This window comes from Hypanus sabinus, chromosome 8, assembly GCF_030144855.1.
Source record: "Hypanus sabinus isolate sHypSab1 chromosome 8, sHypSab1.hap1, whole genome shotgun sequence".
Classification (NCBI taxonomy): domain Eukaryota; kingdom Metazoa; phylum Chordata; class Chondrichthyes; order Myliobatiformes; family Dasyatidae; genus Hypanus; species Hypanus sabinus.
The window spans coordinates 79689722-79706616 of record NC_082713.1 but is presented as its reverse complement, the minus strand read 5'-3'; the positions used below and the strand labels follow the sequence as shown (position 1 = coordinate 79706616).

General features: G+C 42.1%; 1 protein-coding gene across 1 annotated transcript in view; it reads left to right on the top strand.

Moving 5' to 3' along the window:
- Nucleotides 1-16895, top strand: part of LOC132397642 (FERM domain-containing protein 7-like) — an 85127-nt gene that overhangs the window by 23769 nt on the left and 44463 nt on the right. The window contains 4 exon segments of the mRNA XM_059976412.1: nucleotides 2802-2861; nucleotides 3230-3334; nucleotides 12676-12718; nucleotides 14749-14827. Coding sequence (XP_059832395.1) covers nucleotides 2802-2861; nucleotides 3230-3334; nucleotides 12676-12718; nucleotides 14749-14827 — 287 coding nt within the window.

Genomic DNA, 16895 nt, shown 5'->3' with positions numbered 1-16895 from the left:
CATTAGGAGCATTATTCTGTTCTCTTGACATTTTTACAGCTTCTGCATAAGTGATCTTTCTTTTCACTCTTATTTCTTGAATTTTATTCTCTCATCTCATAACCTCACATATTATAAGTTCCTCCACAATTGCAGCATTTTGATTACACTCCTGTTCCACACTTTCCACACTCATGATCACCCCCACATCTAGCACATCTCCTCTGCCTATTATAGCTTTTAACTATGTGTCCAAACCTTTGATAATTATAACACCTCAATGGTTTCGGCACATGCACTCTTACTGGGTAACTCATGAAACCCAGGAACACTTACCCTGGCACTCTTTCTTCTTCAAATTCAATCAATACTGTTTCACTTTCCCTTTTCACTCCCTCCTTTGTTGTTTTCAGTCTTTGAACATTCACTACTTTTCCTCCTTTGATATTCCTCTTTAACTCCTCCATATTTATACTCTTTGGTAACCCTGTGATCACTCCTTTGTATCCATCACCACTTCATGCTCCCACCCATCCTGTGTATTCCACCTTGCATTTTCCTCTCTTAATCTGAGTGCTTCCTCAAGCTGTTCCTCATTCACACCTCTTACCAATAGGTTGCCATCTTCAAGGACTTTTGCAAATTCTGTTTCCCCTATCTTATTTGCCAGTGTTGTTGGTAGCACAAATAGGTTAATTCTCTTCATGTTTCCTTGAGCCTTCTCATTAAACCTTATTATGACAACACCTTCTCTCTGAACTTGTTCATCTTCCTCACTTTCAAGCTCTTTCCACTATCATTTCTTATTCTTTTACTCCCTTTGTCTCAGTTTCCATTCATCCGTCCCCTCACTATCTCCTTATTCCCTTTAATTCTCCCTTCACAACCATCCATTTCTCCACAGCTGCCTCACCAAAGGCAGCAGTTCGGCAGCTTGCTCAGCCTTGCTGTAACCTGCCGGAACCAGAAACACAAGCACGTGCAACACCACCTCAACACACTCCCCCAAGCAGTTCCTCGGGACTTTGAGCCACTCCTCTTGGCACTAACTTGTCCTTATCCTTCTTATTTCCTGCCTAATGCCCTTGTAATTTGTCTTACTCTAATTTAAAGCTCTCCCACAAGGACCATGCCTATCCTTATCTATAGCTATCCTGAAAGATAAGGAGTTGTGGTCACTGTTCCTTAACTGCTCGCCCACTGAAAGGTCAGTTACATGTCCAGGCTCATTACCCAACTCAGGTCCAGTACAGCCCCTCCTCTCGTTGGACTGTCCACATATTGAATAAGAAACCCTCCTGGATACACTTAACAAACTCTGTGCCACCCAGATCCTTTGCACTAAGAAGGTCCCAGTTTATAACCATATAACCATATAACAATTACAGCACGGAAACAGGCCATCTCAGCCCTTCTAGTCTGTGCCAATGCCTACACTCACTTAGTCCCACTGGCCTGCACTCAGCCCATAACCCTCCATTCCTTTCCTATCCATATACCAATCCAATTTTACTTTAAATGACAATACCGAACCTCCCTCTCCCACTTCTACTGGAAGCTCATTCCACACAGCTACCACACTCTGAGTAAAGATATTCCCCCTTAAATTTTTGCCCCCAACTCTCAAATCATGTCCTCTTGTTTGAACCTCCCCTACTCTCAATGGAAAAACCTATTCACGTCAACTCTGTCTATCCCCCTCATAATTTTAAATACCTCTATCAAGTTCCCCCTTCAACCTTTACGCTCCAAAGAATAAAGACCTAACGTGTTCAGCCTTTCTCTGTAACTTAGCTGCTGAAACCCAGGTAACATTCTAGTAAATTTTCTCGGTACTCGCTCTATTTTGTTGACATCTTTCCTATAATTCGGTGACCAGAATTGTACACAATATTTATATTTATATATTCGGAAAATTGAAATTTGACATTTGAAAATTGAAATCCCCCATGACAACAATCCCATTAGCCTTATTAAGGAAACAAATTTCCTTAATCTGATTACATATTTGTTCCTCAATGTCCTGGTGGCTACTGGGGGGTCTGTAGAACAGTCCAATCAGTGTGGTTGCACCCTTCCTATTCCTGAGTTCCACCCAAATGGACTCGGTGTCTGCCCGCCACCCCCCATTATGTCTCCCCGAGTGCATCTGTCATATTGTATCTGATTAGTAGTGCAACTCATCCCTTCCTTTTTTACCTGCTCTATCTTTTCTAAAACTTGAAAAACCTGTTACATTAATCACCCATTCTTACCCTCTCTCTCAACCGAGTTTCCGTAATGGCCACCAACGTAGTAGTTCCATGTACTGATCCATGATCTAAGTTAATCATCTTTAATACTCCTAGCATTGAACTACACACACTTTAAACAATCCAATCCATCATACCTGTTATTTCTATTTTGCCTTTCAAGACTTACCCTGACATCTACTTTCTTGTCTGATCGTTCACTTGCTGACATGGTACCATCACCTCACCCACTCATTCATCCATGCTATCACCCCATTCTTACTTGTACTAGCCCATGGCGCAGGGAGCAATCTGGAGATTACTGTCTTGGAAGTCCTTTACTTTAGCCTCTTTCCTATCTCTATGTACTCACTGTGTAGGACCTCTTCCTTTTTCTGCCTATGCACCATGACCTCTGGCTGTTCATCCTCCCCCTTGAGAATGTCCTACAGCCTTTCTGATACAACCTGGACCTTAGCACCCAGCAGGCAACACAACATTCTGATGTCTCCCTCGAGGCCACAGAATGTCCTGTCTATCCCCCGATCACTACCGCACTGCCTAACTTTGTGCTTCCCTCTCGATCCTCAGAACCAGCCAGGCTGCGGCTTCCATGCTCTAACGGGTCATCGCCTCCAGCGGTATCCAAAGGTGTGTATTTGTTGCTGAGGGGAAGGGCCACTGGGGAACCCTGTACTGACCTCTCCTGGTGGTCACTGACTGAGTTGGTAGAGCTATGAGGCAGCAAAGCAAGCTGCCCCACCTCTGTGTCGCCCTCTATTTCACAGGGACGAGAATGCTCAGTTATCAAGTGTATCCAAAGGTGAGACCAATAGTTATTTAGATGCTGAAATCTGATTTGAGATTAGACTTAAAAGATGAACAAGGCCTAGGATGAACTGTGCACAGGTTTGAGGGGACATATGATTTACTCCTGCTCCTATTATCTGTTTGTTCTTTTGGTGAGTTCATTGCCACTGAATCAACACTGAACCTTCACTAACCTTAATCCTCTTCAGCAAAAAGCGACTGGGAAGATCCTGTTTGGTTGCATCTGCCAACACCTGAGGCTGGTTGAGGAGGATTACTTCGGTGTGGAGTTTGGCAATCGCCATGGGAACATGGTAAGTAATGACCTTTTTCAGTCAAATGGTGGCAAATGTAGTAGCAACATGAAGTTTAGAGAATTGATTCTCAGACCAAATCAAACACAAACCCGAAGAAAAATTCAGAGAAGAGCTAAACAAGCAGTTATTCAGTTTATTAGAATGGTAGTTACTAACTTTTTTCTGTAAACGTCTCAAAGCACGTTTACAGTAGCCAGGATGTGGAGTACACGTTACAGCCGGAGATAGAAAAGGAGATAAAAAGGGCAATGTTACGATGGTCATAGGGATTCCAACATATAGGTAGATGGGGAAAATTAGGTGGGTGCTGGAGAAGGAATTTGTTGAATGCTGATGGGGTGGTTTTTTACAGCAGCTCACTAGGGAAAAGGCAATTCTGTATTGTGTGTTGTGTAATGAACCAAATTTGATTAGGGAGCTTAAGGTAAAAGGAATCTTTAGGAGGCAATGATCATCGTATGATAGAAGTCACCGGCCAGTTTGAGAGAAGTTGGAACTGGATGTTTTGATATTAAAGTTGAGTAACATTAATTACAGAGGCATGAGAGAGGAGCCGGCCACAACTGATTGGTAGAGGACACCAGCAGGGATGACAGAAGAGCAGCAATGGCCGGAATTTCTGGGGGCAGTTCAGAAAGCAGGGAATCATTTTTTCTTAAAGAAGATACGTTCTAAAGGGAGGATGAGGCAACTGTGGCTGACAAAGGAAGTCAAAAACAACATAAAAGCAAAAGTGTGGGCATCCAACATAGCAAAAATTAGTAGAGGCTAGAGGGATAGGAAGTGTTTAAAAACCAGTAAAGGCAACTAAAGAAGCAATAAGGAGAGTAAAGATGAAAGATCAAGCCAATCATATAAAAGAATCAATATAATAAAAAACACAGAAGATTAGAAGAGAGGCAAGCATGTAAAATGGAACACTGGAAAACAACACCAGAGGGGGAGTAATAGAGGACAAAGAAAGTTCTGACAAACTGAATAAGTATTTTGTATCAATCTTCAATGTGGAAAACACCAGCTGTATGCCAGAAATTTGAGAGTATCAGGGGACAAAGGTGAGTATTGTCACGATTACTAAGGGAAAGGTGGTTGGGAGGCTGGTAGACAAGTCACCTGATGGATCTGAAAAAAGTAGCTCAAGAGATTTTGAAGGCATTAGTAATGATCTTTCAAGAATCACTGGATTCTGGATTTGTTCTGGAGGACTGGAAAATCACAAGTGCCAGTCCATTGGTTAAGAAGGGTGGGAGGCAGAAAACAGGAAAGAACAGGCCAGTTAGACTGACTTCAGTGGCTGGAAAAGTGGTGGATTTCATTATGAGAGTCAGAGAGAAGTATAGCACAGAAACAGGACCTTGGCCCACCTAGTCTGTGCCAAACCATTTAAACTGCCCAGTCCCATCAACCTGCACCAGCATCAAATCCCTCCTTCCCTTCTATCCATGTACCTATCCAAACTTCTCTTAACCATTGACATTGAGCTCACATGTATTGGCAGCTCATTTCACACTGTCACAACCCTCTGAGTGACGAAGTTTCCCTTAAATTTTTCACCTTTCACCTTTAACCCATGACTTCTAGTTGTAGTCCCACCCAACCTCAGTGGAAAAAGCCTGCTTGCATTTACCCTAACTATACCCCTCATAATTTTGTATACCACTATCAAATCTCCCCTCAATCTTAAAGGAATAAGGTACTAACCACTGCAGCCAATGTCAAGCAGGCTCTAGATCAGTGGTTCCCAACCTTTTTTTGGCCATGCCCCACCTAATCACCTCTAAAATCCTGATGCCCCCTGTGGTGATATATAATTCTTATTATTCAAAAAGTGAACTCCTGTTCACCTGGAGGAAGCCTAAAAGACCATTAACTTGGTTTAAACAAGCTTCCAAAGAACATGGCATTCATGAAAGAGAAAAATAAAAGAACCGAAGGACTGTTAAAGTTCTGAGGAAGAAATTACTAAGAAATTGTAAAAAAAAAGAACATGAAGTGATATTAAAATAATAATATGAATAATAATAAATAAAACAATGCCAATTCATTTCTACAGCATACAAAGACAGATACACCGTTTAAAAGAGATGATGCAATGTACACACCTTCACACCACCAAGAACCAAAAGCTACTGCAAAAAGCAGCATTGGTGCGACCTCGTACGAGTTTCTTACGCGTTTGGACTTGTTCATTCGTTCCTTCCTACATCAGTCAATTCATTAATTTAATTATGAAAGCCATTTGATGGTTGTAATGATGGTGATACACTATATATACAGTATGTACTCAATTACACATGTACATACACACAAGTATTTTTATGTATGCATACTGTATATACACATATGTATTAACTCGAACACACACTCATACTCACACAGACTTACTAGAAAAAATTCACTGTTATTAACTCATTCTCGAATTTCCCCCCTTAAAAATCAAATTACCCCCTGGGGGCGTACGCCCCACATTGGGAACCACTGCTGTAGATGACCTGAATGATGTGATCAACATGCATGAAACAGCACACTCCTGATGCCTTCACCACCATTTTGCAGGATTTTAACCAGGCCAGCTTGAAAAAGTCACTAAGCAATTATCATCAACAAAACACCTGTACCACCGTTACACCACTATTAAGAATGCTTACTGTGATATCCCGCACCCTCACTTCAGGAAGTCTGATCACCTGACTATACTGCTACTCCCTTAGTATAGGCAGAGACTGAAGACTGCAGCACCAGTAGTGAAGTCCAGGAAGGTGTGGACAATGGAAGCACAGGAGTGCCTACAGGACTGCTTTGAATCGGTGGACTGGATTGTATTCAGGGATTCATCTTCGAATCTGGATGAGTATGCTGCAGTTGTTACTGACTTCATTAAAACCTGTGTGGATGAGTGGAATGTGCCTACAAAAACACGCTGTGCATTCACAAAGTAAAACTCATCGATGAGTCAGGAGGTTTATCATCTGCCGAGGTCTAGATCTGTAGCATTTACGTCTGGTGACTCAGGTCTGTACCAGAAAACCAGCTATGATTTGCAGAGAGCTATTTCAATAGCAAAGAGACAATACCGAGTGAGGTTGGAGGTGACATCAGATGCACGTCAACCCTGGCAGGGTTTGCAGGCCATTACTTCCTGCAAAGTGAAACCTAATAGTATGAATGACAGTGATGCTTCACTACCAGATGAACTCAACGACTTCTATGCACGCTTTGAAAGGGAGAATATAACTACAGCTGTGAAGATCCCTGCTGTATTCGGTGACTCTGTGATCTCTGTCTCTGAGGCCAATGTTAGGCTGTCTTAAAGGAGGGTGAACCCTAGCAAGGCGGCAGGCCCCAATGGAGTAAAGCTCTGAAAACTTGTGCCAACCAACTGGCAGGTGTATTCAAGGGCATTTTCAACCTCTCACTGCTATGGTCAGAAGTTCCCACCTGTTTCAAAAAGGCAACTATTATACCAGTGCCAAAGAAGAATAATTTGAGCTGCCTTAATGACTATCACCCAGAAGCACTCACATCTACAGTGATGAAATGCCTTGAGAGGATGGTCATGACTAGACTGAACTCCTGCCTCAGCAAGGACCTGGACCCACTGCAATTTGCCTATCGCCACAATAAGTCAACAATAGCTTCAATCTCAATGGCTCTTCACACGGCTTTAGATAACCTGGATAACACAAACACCTATGTCAGGATGCTGTTCATCAACTATAGCTCAGCATTTAATACCATCATCCCCACAATCCTGATTGAGAAGTTGCAGAACCTAGGTCTCTGTACCTCCCTCTGTAATTGGATCCTCGACTTCCTAACCAGAAGACTACAATCTGTGCGGATTGGTGATAACATATCCTCCTCGCTGATGATCAACACCAGCACACCTCAGCAATGTGTTCTTAGCCCACTACTCTTTTCTCTCTATAACAATGACTGTGTGGCTAGGTATAGCTCAAATATCATTTATAAATTTGCTGATGATACAACCATTGTTGGTAGAATCTCAGCTGGAGACAAGAGGGCATACAGGAGTGAGACATATAAACTAGTGGCGTGTAGTCACAGCAACAACCTTGCACTCCACGTCAGTAAGACCAAGGAGCTGATCGTGGACTTCTGAAGGAGTAGGACGAGGGAACATGAACCAATCCTCAGAAGTGGAGAGAGTGAGCAATTTCAAGATCCTGTGTGTCAAGATCTCTGAGGATCTAACCAGATCCCAACATAGCAATGCAGCTAGCTATAAAGAAGGCAAGACAGCAGCTATAGTTCATTAGGAGTCTAAAGAGATTTGGTTTGATACCTAAAGCACTCAAAAACTTCTATAGATGTACCGTGGTAAGTATTCTTATAGGCTGCACTCACTTTCTGGTATGGAGGGAGGGAGTTATGCACAGGATTGAAAGAAGCTACAGAAAGTTGGAAAATTAGTCAGCTACATTTTGATACTAGCCTCCATAGTATCCACGACATCTTCAAGGAGTGATGCCTCAGAAAGGAGGCATCCATTATTAAGGACCCCCACCACCCAGGACATGCCCTCTTCTCTTTGTTACCATCAGGTCGGAGGTACAGAGCCTGAAGGCACACACTCAGCAATTCAGGAACAGTTTTTTCCCCTCTGCCATCCAATTCCTAAATGGGCATTGAACTCATAATCACTACCTCACTTTTTTATTATTTCCATTTCTGTACTTTTAAAAATTTAACTATTTTATATATATACACACTATTTGTAATTGACTTACTCCTTTATTTATTTTTCTATATTATCATGTATGGCATTGCACTGTTGTCACTAAGTTAACAAACTTCACAATGTAAACCTGATTCGGATCCTGACCAGTTCAAACTTTTCCTCTAACTCAGGTCCTCCAGTCCCAGCGACATCCTTGTAAATTTTTTCTCTACTCTTTCAATCTTATTTATATTTTCCTGTAGGGAGGTAACCAAAACTGCACATATTAGTTCAAACTAGGCCTCAGTAATGTTGAAAACAACTTCAACATAACATCCCATCTCCTGTACTCAATACGTTGATTTATGAAGGCTAAGGTGCCAAAAGCTTTCTTTACGACTTATCTACCTGTGATGCTACTTTCAATGAATTCTGGACCTGTGTTCCCATATCCCTTTGTTCTACCACTCTGCTGAGTGGCCTGCATAAGACCTACCCTGGCTGGTCCTATCAAAGTGCAACACCTCGCACTTGTCTGCATTAATTCCATCTGCCATTCTCAGCCCATTTTTCCAGCTGGTCCAGATCCAAATGCAAGCTCTGATTGTCTTCCACACTGTCCGCTACACCTCCTGTCTTGACGTCATCCACAAATTTGTTGATCCAGTTAACCACATTATCATTTAAATCATTGATATAGATGACAAACAACAATGGACCCTAGTGGGCCTACAGTACTCCACTAGGCCCAAGCCTCCAGTCAGAGAGGTAACCATCTACTACCACCGTCTGGCTTCTCTTCTCTTCACTTCACAGACTCTGTAAATACAGATGCAAAGAATCAGTTGAAGATCTCCCCCATCTCTCTTGGCTCTGCGCATAGATTACCATTTTGATCTCCAAGAGGAGCTATTTTGTCAGAGATGCCTATCTGTGTCTACAGATGGATATACTTAAAATGGAGGTTGATATATTTTTGATTACTAAGGGCATCCAAGGTTAAGACAAGAAGGCTGGAGAATGGAATTAAGAGGGAGATTAAATCAGCCATGATCAAATGACAGGGCAGATTTGACGGGCTTAATGGCCTAATTCTGCACCTATGTCTTATGGTCTTGTTACAAAGTTGTGTAGCCTGCAGTGCACAGTGATGAGGTCTCAACATTTGCAGACAGTAACCTTCTGAGAAGATCAGTGGCCATTCCCATGAGTTTCCTGTCCTTGTGTGGCAGTTTTATCTGTGCTTACTGGTTGAGATTGGGGAGTGCATTGGTGAAAGAAAGTTGAGGGTGTCCCTGTCCACTGAGATGCGTTTCTCCGCTGAAGAGATCTACCAGAATGAAGGAAGAGTCATATGCCCAACCCAGAAGCAGGGAATTCTTCACAAGATTCACAAGGGTGTGGAAACCTTCTCCGTATATAAAGAGCCCAAGTTGTTAAGGGAAATCTGAATGGATCTGTAAGTGCAGCAAATAGTTGCCTGCATGTGTGGGGAGCAAACAGTGCTCCAATGCCCAAAATAACATGCTTTCTTCACTAAAATCTATCAATTTATAGGAGGCATTAGCAGGGTAGACAGTCAGAATCTTTCTCCCAGCACAAAATTGTCAAATACCTGAGGACATGCATTTAAAATAACAGCTAGAAAGTTTAGGTTGTGTGTATCAAGTTTTCTTTTACATTCTGAGTAGAAGGTGCCTTGAACAGGTTGTGCTGGAAGTACTTTGCTTTAGTCTTCACTGTGGAAGGCACTACCTCTGTGGCAGAGGTCTGTGAGTGTCAGGGAGCAGGAAAGAGTGTGAGACAAACTGAAAGGTCTTAAGGTGGATAAGTCACCTAGACCAGATGGACAATATCCCAAAGTTCTGAGAGAGGTTGCTGAAGGGATAACGGATGCATTGGTCATGATCTTTCAAGAATCACTTGATTCTAGCATGGTCCCGGAGGATCAGACTCCACTTTTTAAGAAGGGGCCAAATGTCACTCCACTCTTTAAGAAGGGAGGAAGACAAAAGAGAAGAAATTATAGGCCAGTTAGTCTAACCTCAGTAGTTGAGAAAATTTTGGAGTCCATTATTAAGGATGAGCTCTCAGGGTGCTTGGAGACAAATGATAAGATGAGTCAAAGTCAGCATGGTTTCTGTAAAGGGAAATCTTGCCTGACAAATCTGTTAGAATTCTTTGAGGAATTAATAAGCAATGTGGACAAAGGAGAGGCAGTGGATGTCATTTACTTAGATTTTGAGAAGACATTTGATAAGCTGTCTCAACTGAGGCTGCTTAACAAGATAAAACCCAACGGTGTTACAGGAAAGATACTGGCATGGATAGAGGAATGGCTGACAGGCAAGAGGCAGTGAGTTGGAAAGGGGCCCTTTCTGGTTGGCTGTCCATGACTAGTGGTGTTCATTATCGGGACAGCTACTACGCACATTGTTTGTCAGTGATTTAGATAGTGGAGTTGATGGCTTTGTGGCAAAGTTTATGGATGATACAAAGATAGGTGGAGGGGTAGGTAGTGCTGAGGAAGCAATGCGATTGCAGCAAGTCTTAGACAAATTGGAAGAATGGGGAAAAAAGTGGAAGTTGTAATACAGTGTTGGGAAATGTATGATAATGCATCTTGGTAAAAGGAACAACAGTGTGGACTATTATCTAAATGGGGAGAAAATTCAAACATCAGAGGTACAAAGGAACTTAGGAATCTTCGTGCAAGACTCCCAGAAAGTTAATTCACAGGTTGAGTCTGTAGTAAAGATGGCAAATGCAATTTTGGCATTTATTTCAAGGGGAATAGAGCATAAAAACAAGGAGATAATGCTGAGGCTTTTTAAGACACTAGTCAGGCCGTGTTTGGAGTATTGTCAATGGTTTTGGGCCCCATATCTCAGAAAGGATGTATTGTCATTGGAGAGAGTCCAGAGGAGATTCACAAGGATAATTCTGGGAATGAAGGGGTTAACATATGAGGAGCATTTGGCAGCTTTGGGCCTGTACTCACTAGAATTTAGAAGAATGCGTGGTGATCTCATTAAAACCTACCAAATTTTAGAAAGTCCGGATAAATTGGATGTGGAGAGGATGTTTCCTGTGGTGGGTGTAACAAGATCTAGAGGGCAGAGGCCTAAAACTGAGGGGTGACCTTTTAGAAAAGAGGGACGGAGGAATTTTTTAGCCAGAGAATAGTGGAATGCTCTGCCACAGACTGCGGAGAAGGGCAAGTCCGTGGGTACATTCAAAGCAAAAGTTGATGGATTACTGACTGGCCATGGCGTCGAGAGATATGGTGAGAGGGCAGGTGTATGGCTTTGAGTGGGATCCAGGATCAGCAAAGTGGAATGGCGAAGCTGACTCAATGGGCTGAATGGCCTAATTCTGCTTCTATGTCTTATGGTATTATGGCTGGAAGCAGATCTTTTAGTGATGGTGCTGTTTGAAAGGCTGTTAGATAGGCAGATAAGTATGCAGCATATCGAGGGCAGGCAGAAGCAATTTAGTTTAATTCAGTATCATATACAACACAGGCATTACAGGCTGAGAGCTTTGTTCCTGTGCTGTACCATTCTATGTTCTTATGTCGGAAGCTGAGGGGCGAGTTTATAGTGGGGCATACAATCGTGTGGGTCATAGGCAATGAAAACAAGAGGTGATAGGTTTAAGCTGAGAGGTAAAAGCTGTAAATTTCCTCACACAGAGAGTCATGCATATGTGGAGCAAGCTGAAGCAGGTACAGTGACAACACTCAAAACCAGTTTGGATAATCGCATGGAGAGCAGGGGCGTGAGCCAGTTGGGCTAGCCGTGGACTAGTTGAGCGGAAGGTCCTGTTTCCAGGCTGAGTGACTTTATGAATCCATGAAATCAAAATCAGTTAGTTCATTCCTCTACTGATTCCGAGAAACAGCAGAGCTCTGCTGTGGCTGTTTGGGAAGAACTTGTGGCAGGGAAACTTAGAGTCTTTGTGCCCTTGGCCTCCATCGGGAGAGCAATTCAGGCATGGAAGCATGAAGGTCTTCCCAGAGATGACCACATATCACTGATTACTCCCTTGGAAAACCGGAGCCTATGACTGCACTGTCAATCAGAGAGGTTCCGATGTCAAAGGGAGTACTCTCCTCTGGGATGGGGCATCCCTTTGCCTCCTGCCCAAGATACTCGACCCGAGCTGAATGGCCAGCCATGGCCATTCCATTAAGCAAAGCTGCCACTGCAGGGATCTCAGCGGCTAAGAGCTGGAGGAAGCACTTGTGTCCGTTGTGGTCCACTCTGTGAGGGGCAGTGAGCTTCGTAGCAGCTGGTTGAACCGCAGTACTGTTCCGGATAAAACAAGCAACAAATTAGAGTGGTCTGGAGATTCGGCCAGCAGGGTGATCAGTTTTCCACTCTGGTTTATCTCACCAGTCTGAAGTGGTATGACATCACCGGGTGTGCACATGACTCTGGGAGAAGGACAAAGCTGCTAACGTGAACAATGCTTGGCTGTACAGACCATCATGCTGGCCATTCCCTAACTTCTGGGAAGTTTTACCTCCACAAACATGGAGGGAGTTATCTCAGCCCAAACAAGGAATCCTGATGTCAGGCCTTTCATCATCTACTGAATGTGTGAAGACTACCCTGTCACATGACACTGATCTGGAACTCTTGTCTATTTTCAGGTTTGGTTGGATCCCCTAAAACCCATTTTCAAACAAATCAGGGGTAAGTGTTTTGAAATGAGCTCTGCCAAAGCACCAAAAGTTGCTTTAAGTTGTGAATTTGTGGTCCATGTTCTCAGCTTGACCTTCACTGAGGTTCACAGAACAATTTGAAATCAGATTCAAAGGCAAACGTCACTTGAGTTATATTTTGGTCAGAATAATTTTCATTCTGTGTTCCTTTTCATATAGGTAGCTCAATCTATGACCTTCCGAACCAGGATGCTCAACAAATGTGGGATTGGTTGGACTATCACTTTAGATCTGAACAAATGTTGTCTCCCAAGATATTGTGTGTATTTTTACAATGCTGCAAGGTGTACTGGGGTAGGAGGCTGGCACTGAGGCAGTGAATGTGCTTGCCTTTACTTTTTCCCTTCTTCCTTTACCCTAGTTCTCCTGCCTTAGTATTTGCTTTGAATTTAGCCTTTTTCGTTCTGTCGTAAAGATGTTAAGCTGAAACATTATCTCCACTTCTTTCTTCAACCTGACCTGCTGAGTGTTTCCAGCAGTTTCTGACTGAGCGTTTGCTTGTTTCAGTGTAACTGTCTAACCCATGCAATGTCAAATACTAGAGGGCATAACTTTAGGATGAGAGGAGGGAAGTTTGAAGATGTTGTACAGAAAGTGGTAGGTGCGTGGAACACGCTGACAAGAGATGTAGTGGAAGTAGACATGTAGCAACATTTAAGGAGCACTTAGGGGATCCACATGAACTGGCAGAGAATGAAGGGATATGGATCACAGGCATCTTGTGGGATTAACTAGATTGGTACAGCCATCAACGGCTGAGGGCTCTGTTCCTGAGCTGTACTATGTACAGTACATCAAACAAAAGACATGACTGACATGAGCCTCGGGTAATTCGTTGTCTATTTCTTGACTGAGCTTTCTGTTCTTCCGAATTAAACTTGGTAAATTAAATCTGTTTATTATTGTCCCATGCACAGCGGTACAGTGAAGACCTTTGTTTTTCATGCCATCCATACAGATAACTTCATCAGGTCAGCACATCGAGGAAGTGCAAGGGAAAAGCAGTGAAACATCATGGTGTCCCAACAGATTTCACGACCAGATTCACCTGAGTTTGGTTTTACAGTGAGAGAGGGTGGCACTGAAGTTGATTCACTCACTCAGCGTAGTCATTATAGCTCTGCTGAGTTGATTCTGCAGAGATCACTGTAACCAAGGCAGTGTCTTTATCAACACCAGTAACTCCAGGTTTAGGATGGTCAGGCTGGATGTGCATTAAGCTCCCTCCACCTCTCTGCTTGGCCTTCGCTCCTCAGAGTTAAATTAAAGGGGTTCACTCCCTAACCTATGATATGCAATGACTGCTTTAGTTGGGTGGAGCTATTCCTGACTTCTGTCCTAAACAGGACTATCCTAGATAGAATTGAATGCACCTTCAATTAAATTAAGATTTGTTCTTATTGAAAATGTAACTGGTTTGGAAATCCCATGAACATAAAGAAGCAGATTCTGTGTTAGTTAATTGTGTGCATGCCTGCTTTCAGTGTGCCTGTCTGTCACGTGACATGAGAAGAGCAGTGGAGACACAAATCCCTCTACTTCACAATCCACTCTAATGTAAATGGCCATTATTTTGATTGTCACATGTGACACTGGTGAGGATCTCTTGCTTTTGCCAATGGGCTCAGAAACAAGTATCTGGAGATAACTGAGATGTATTTGCATACAGCTAAGGAAAATTACTAACTCCCTCCCTCCACAGATTCTATCTGATCTGATGAGTGTTTGCAGCATTTTCTGTTTTTGGTGATAAAAGGAGCAAACTCCCACCGTGGATTTGAGTCCAGAATCTAAAGTACGAAGGCCCAGTATACAAGGGAACAGGGGTCATTTTATAACTGAAGACCAAACCACAGTTACTGTAACTAAATCTTCCACTCAATACAAACTTCGGGAGGTTGGATAATTCATGCCATTGGATAATGGAACCAAAAGTTCTCTTCTTTTTGCTCCAGATACCAGCATCAGCAGTCTTTAGTGTCTCTCTTTTCTTTTGAATAGGTGAGAAGAATGTTCTGTTCCAGTTTGTAGTGAAGTTCTTCCCACCAGATCCCAGCCAGCTGAAGGAGGAACTGACAAGGTGGGAACAGACTATCGCCTGATCTCTCAGATGATAGTTTCATAAAGTTTTGAATGACCAGATCAGAATGTTTGAAGTATTCAAATGCGATCAGATTCGGACCCCCTTGGGGCTTCTGGGAAGGTCACACAGTAGGTCAAGGAAAGCTGGGACAGTGGAACACAAAAAGTAGGAGCAGGTTTAAATCACTCAAGCCCTCAATATCTGCCCAAACCTCAATTCTGCATAGCCTTCAATTCTCTGATCTGTCAAGAGTGTATGTACCACCACCTTAAATGCATTTAATAATCCAACCTCCAATACCCTCTGGATAAGAAATCACAAGGATTCACCAACCCCGTGAGAAGAAATTTTGGCTTACCCCTATTTTAAATGACCAGTTCTTTATTTTGAAACTATGTCCCCTCGTGATAATTTCTGCAGAAAATTCTTCAATGCCTCTTTTCACTCTTAAGATTCAGTCATTTTGACATTGCTCCCACTGTCCAATATCTGTTCCCTTGCAAAGGATCAAAGCAATGGATGATAGTTTGGGGGCATTGGCTATACGAATACTTTGAGCCCAATTTGCAAAGGACTCTGATACATTAAGACAAGTATAGATGAGGTACATGTGGTCTACACTTCCCATAGGCTAGTCAGCATGACTAATATCCCAGAAAGGATAACACCATTATGTTTCTTTTTTCTGTAATTTATTTTTTATTGAAGTTCATCATTAAACAAACATTTCCATAAGATGTACTTCAGACATTGTACATATATATCATACAATCATATATATCACAAATCTCCACAAAGTATTTATCTGAGGTATACACTTATAGAAAAGAGTGGGAAAAAAAACAAGCAAAAGGAAAAAACTATGTACAAGTAGGGAGTGATCCATTTTTTTACAACAAATTCATTTATTTGTGAGAATAAAATCAGGCCTATGAGGCATTATGTAGTTAAACCATTTTCCCAGTATGAATCAAATTGTTCCAGCTTATGATTAACAGATGCTGTTACCTTCTCCATTTTGTAAATGTCCATTGTAATTTCCATCTATGTATTTAAAGTTGGGCTCTCCTGTGATAATCATTTCCTAGTAAGAGTCTTTTTACCAGCCACCAACAGTATATTCATTAAATATTTATCTCTTTTCAACCATTCTTGAGGTATATATCCAAAATATATGGTCTTAGTCTCTAAGGGTATTTCACATTTAAATATATTTCAATGACTAAAAGCATGCTTATGGCCTTCTGATCTTTAATTCAGAACTTTCAAGTTGCCAGTTATCTATAATTATCACAATAGGGCATGGGAACAGCAGACTAGTCTGTCTCAACACTCAAAGGAAAGCAGTTTTGATTCACCATAGACTGAGAGAGCTGTTGGTTCACAAGACAGATTCACTGCCTTCTGAGGAAACATTGAGCCAACTTGGTCTGTACTCAGAGGGCTGGAAAATAAAATGGAATCTCATTTAAAAATACAGAATTCGGATAGGACTGGATCAGCCGGATGCATGGAGGATATTATGTCTGCCTTTCGGGATAGCGATCCAGCGGTCACCACTTCAGTATAATTAGGATTGAAAGGAGAGGACATTTCATTATGCAAAAGATGTGTGGAATCCACTATAGAGGCTAAGTGGTTGAATCTACTTAACAAGGAGGTGAACGCATATAAAAGTTAACATCATAAAAAGTAGCAAAAGACATGGGGAGAGAATGGACATATAGCAAAGTGATAGAGGATCATCCAAAGACATTGAATAGTCAAACAGGCAAAGGGTTGAGCTCCTGCTTCCCAAGTTTCTAGACCTCATAGTAACGATGCTAAGATTACTAGAATGGTGAATTAAAATGCCCAATACATTTCAGAATTTGGCTTCTGAGATGGAAAATGACAGAATGCAGAAACTAATTAATCCTGCCTTCCACATAACAATACACACACATACACACACACAATCTGTTCATTTTACTTCTGTTGTCTCAATTTCCTTTGTTTCGTATATGGTTTCATTTGGGCTTTTGGTCTTCAGATCCCATTTAGCTTTCCTGTGCTTATAAATCAT